The sequence below is a fragment of the Esox lucius genome, chromosome 7 (assembly GCF_011004845.1).
Source record: "Esox lucius isolate fEsoLuc1 chromosome 7, fEsoLuc1.pri, whole genome shotgun sequence".
NCBI lineage: Eukaryota > Metazoa > Chordata > Actinopteri > Esociformes > Esocidae > Esox > Esox lucius.
The window spans coordinates 41484259-41488873 of NC_047575.1; the positions used below are offsets into that span (position 1 = coordinate 41484259).

General features: G+C 36.8%; 1 protein-coding gene across 1 annotated transcript; it reads left to right on the top strand.

The window, feature by feature from the left end:
- Positions 1 to 1487: 1487 nt before the first annotated feature.
- On the top strand, positions 1488 to 4079 carry LOC117594765 (NEDD4-binding protein 2-like 1). The gene is made up of 5 exons (XM_034293516.1): positions 1488 to 1654; positions 1745 to 1872; positions 2302 to 2390; positions 3603 to 3691; positions 3864 to 4079. The coding sequence occupies exons 1-5, from the start codon at positions 1566 to 1568 to the stop codon at positions 4006 to 4008; spliced, it is 540 nt and encodes a 179-aa protein (XP_034149407.1). The 5' UTR covers positions 1488 to 1565; the 3' UTR covers positions 4009 to 4079.
- The last annotated feature ends 536 nt before the right edge of the window (positions 4080 to 4615 follow it).

The following is a 4615-nucleotide window of genomic DNA, read 5'->3' on the forward strand; positions in this document are numbered from 1 at the left end:
TGCACTTTCTAACTTTTCTCAGTCTCTTACAGTTTTAAACTTGGAGGTCCTGGTCCTGGTCCACACCTGCGGAGTACCTGATTTGGGGGCCCGTTGCTGTCCCTGTCCTTGTCCACCTGATCATACTTTTGACCTAGTCTAAATTCAAATAGACTCTGGATTTAGCCCAGAGAAATGTATTAATTATTCCAATTGGACTCTTAATATCTCACCCGGCACAGCCAGAAGAGGACTGGTCACCCCTCTGAGCCTGGGTCCTCTCTAGGTTTCTTCCTAAAATTCGGCCTTCTTAGGGAGTTTTTCCTAGCCACTGAAATTCAACACTACTGTTGTTTGCTCCTTGGGGTTTAAGGCCGGGTGTCTCTGTAAAGCACTTTATGACAACTGCTGTTGTAAAAAGGGCTTTATAAATACATTTGATTGAAATTTGATTGACATGCAGAGAGGCCGAGAAAAAACACAAAACAGCCCGTTCTGAGACTGATCATTGTTACAACCAAAAGGAGAATGGGGGGATGTTTTATGATTAATGCAGGGACATTAACAACCGCTTAGGGCTTTAAGAACACTTGTCTGTTTAATTAATCTGCCATTATAAACAGCCATTAACATTCGGCTCTGGACACAGGAACAGAGAAACATTTGTTAATAAAATAGCAGGAAGAAATAGTATTCAAATGTCATTATATAATGTTATATAACGCAGATACAGTCCATATGTGGTACATATTGGGGATACATATGAATGGAATACTACATAATGAATAGGCTAATAATTAAATTTTATAATAAATACATAATATTTTTTATCATTTACTTCACTCTCATGATTAAAAGTATTTCACTTTCATAGTCAGTATTTGCTATTGTGATAGCTATTTAAGATTTACGGGTTTTTTTATCAATAATTTAAAAATGAACAAATATGTAGATTGCACATTAAAGCAGTTGGTTTCGTTTCACTTAAAAGCTATTCAGTGTATTGGTTTCATTTCTTTGGAAATGTGAGTCCCAGCCACAGACGTAGAGTCTACAACCTACTCTTATTTAGAATACCCGTACATTTAAAAACATTTACTGGGACGGGAAGAACATGGGTGAAACGAAATCAACGTACAATATAAATAGACAACATGTAATTCGAAATAGAACGAACGTCTATAGTATACAAATAGTCTATTATTATATATATGTAAATATAACCCAGAACAAAAGCAGTTCCAACTGTTAAAATCCTGCGCATAAAACTTGACACTATTTTAAAAATATTTCGCACATCTAACAAAAATTATTTCTACTCTAAAGTACATCATATATATATTTGATTATATTCATGAAATAAACTATGTTCTGAATGTAAAAATGGTACGGGAAAATATGCGTCTGTTTCTGTAAAATTACAAACAAGGACAAGGCTTTTTTTCATAGCCATATATCACCGGAATTCTGTTATTCCCCACCTTCCGCTTCTGGTATGTGACAAAAGATGATGCGGCAGAGACGTCGTCCACTGAGATGTTGTTGTAGAGTAGGTTTGTGGTGTACAGTACTGTAGTCTGAAGTAGATGGAGAGAGGCAGGAGAAATAGACAAACCATGAAGGATCTGATTATCCTCAGAGGTTTGCCCGGAGTTGGAAAGTCGCATCGCGCAAGGTAGGCTGTTCTTCTCAAGCCGGGAGGTGTACAATAAGACATTTATACACTCGAACATCCAGAAGTATACGCTATACTTTCGTTTCTCAGGCAGCTCCTTGATGAATATCGAAGACTAGGAATACAAGGGAAGATTTATTCCACAGACCGCTACCATGAAAAGTTCGACTGGGACACACGATACTTCCACCGCAATCACACGTGGACTAGACGGGATGGTGTGTATGCTATAGTTCTATTCCGTGGCTCTGGTCGTGGCCGGATCTGGTTATAATGCGCACAAATACACACGTTGGTTCTTCTGTCCTCGCGGGGACCTGGGGCCTAACACTAACTTGAGCATTCCTTTTCCCCTAACCCTAACCTCAATAACCCAAGTTTATGCGTAAACGTAACCTACAAAATGTCCTCTACAAATACCCATCCCTAACCCTACACATAACCTGCAGGCCTAATACCTAAACCTAAAAGTATCCCCAATTCAAACACTATGACCAATTGTATGTTTTTTCCTAAACTTATCCCCTAAACCAGAAATCGCGTTTCCCACATGCCAAATGTCCACACGATGTTCAATTTCTTAGCCTTTTGTGTCCAATAATCACGCAAGTTGCCCAAAATTAATCTGATTGTTTTTTTTGCGACAGTTTTTGTAGCCATGCAACGAGGTGTGACTCCTATCATCGTTGACAACACGAACATTTATCGTTGGCACATGTACCCTTATGTCTTCATGGTATGTACCATTGTGTGTATATGAATAATGACATCGATCATCCCCAGTTTTGTTTGGTTATTCACAGCAGCCAGGCTTGCAGAGACATTTAAAATAATGTAATTGTTGCAACACTACTAATTCTCCAGTCAGTGTCAGCAACACGGATGCATTGTCATACTGACCACACATGCACTTTCCAGATGCTCTGATGTCCTTTCAGGTACTTTTAATGGGCATTAGAATATTCCTTTGCATGTACCATTCATATGCATATTACACTCATACATATCTATCATACTTTATACTTCTACCATACTGTTCATCCTCCCAATCCTGCTCTTTCAAACATGCTAGTTGCTAGTTTACATTTTTATAAATATGATTTCCTTACTATATCTATAATGTTAAATACTAATACCAATATGGCTGCTAGTTTACAGTAGGCCTACTCCTTTTAAACTGCTGCTAGTGCACATTGGTATGTATATTATTGCTTTATCTTCTTGCTATATTTTTGCTGTGAATACTTTTTTTTCTTCTTAAATTCTCACTATAGTTGTATTGTGCAATGCCACTATTCATAAGCTTATTACACTCATATGTGATTTTCGAATAATCTATTAGGATTTGTTCAGGATGGACAAAAACATCGCTGGCTACACGATACTCTTGTCTTTTCACTTGACGAAAAAATCAGTTGTTTTTCCCTGTATTGATAGTTATTATATCAATGTCAATCACGAATGGCTACTAAGCTGTTAAAACGGCCAGTGGCAAAAGCCATAGAGGTATTTGATGCTATTTGTGTTGGATGTGAACTTAATAAGAAATGTCAGTCAGTTTAACACAATGCCTAATGGTGATCATTACCTTTTATTGTGGGCCGGCTGCATGCCTGGTTTCTTGTTTAAACTACTACTCGTGTACAGTGTTATGCATACTAGCTGTTGCTTTATTTCATTAGTATTTTATCTCTTGCTATATTTTTGTTTATATATTCTTGTTCCTAACTCTCACTACATAGTTGTCGGGTGCCATTTCACAATAATTTAATTGTGGCGTATTTGGTCATTAACCAACGGCGAGTGAATTACGGATGTTGCATTCATCTCTAAATAGCCAGACATCGAATTACATTAGACACGAAAGAAAGATAATGCGTTTTTTTTTTTTTACTGTGTGACAGACAGACACATTTAGATATGTCATATAACGCATTTTTCCTCTCAGGGGAAGCAACGCGGTGACTATTACATCACTATAGAAGAAGTGCCTCGTGGGTATCCTGAAACCTTCATCTCCCTCAACAAACTGTACAGGCAAGAAACCACCTAATCAAGGATTTCTAGGATAATGGCTAAATCAGTTCATCAAGAGTTGCCTGTATACTTGTTTGGCTCGTAAATTTAGCAATAGATTTGTTTAAAATTATTTTTCCAGTTATCCTCTTGTCCCAGGGGTCTTTATAACGATGGTGCTGTTTCCGTTCAGGAGGTGTAAAAGAAATATCCCCAAATGGAAGTTCAGAGAATACAGGGACGGCTGGGAAGAAGTTGACCACTACCAGGATGTTCTGAATGACGAATTCTCCCTCAAAAGGTGGGAGCGTAGCCGCGAGAAATGGAACTTCTACTGACGAAGATGCTCACACATTCCTTGTTTGCCACTATGCTTGTTCCTCTAGAAAATGTTATTGAATCATCTCAACTGAGCAAGTAATTACATAATAAATATTTTAACCTAAGTTGATCTTACTTTTTGTCATTTTGAAAATATTGTCCTGTGATGTTAGAATTTTTTTTATATGCCATTAGGAAGGCTTTAGGCTAAGTAATGCACTTGTTCAGAGAATCATCAGACAATCAAAAAATCGTAATAATTTTTTATAGCAATCCTGTTTTCTGTGATGATCATGTTTGGGGCTAAACGCCCCAAACATGATCGCCCCAAACTCCTTTGGAGAAAAATGAACCGGGGTTAATAATATATTCATATAATATAACACAATTATGACAAAAATGTGCTGAAATACAATCATCATTCAAGATCTAGCCTAATATATAAAATGTAGTATAATAGATTTTAATAGTTTACTGAGCAAATATTAGCATCTAATAGGCCTATCAATTGCCACTGATAATGAATGAATTGTTCAATATTTTTATTTAATGTTGTTTACTTAATACTTTGGCATGGCTAACAAACAAATATTTACAAACATTTATCAAAAGCTATTTGGTATT

Excerpts from the sequence above, each read along its gene's own strand:
- LOC117594765 (XM_034293516.1), top strand. The coding sequence starts at position 1,566 with ATGGAGAGAGGCAGGAGAAATAGACAAACCATGAAGGATCTGATTATC. Across the intron at positions 1,655-1,744 it reads GGAAAGTCGCATCGCGCAAG|GCAGCTCCTTGATGAATATC; the intron begins GTAGGCTGTTCT and ends TTCGTTTCTCAG. Across the intron at positions 1,873-2,301 it reads CACGTGGACTAGACGGGATG|TTTTTGTAGCCATGCAACGA; the intron begins GTGTGTATGCTA and ends TTTTTGCGACAG.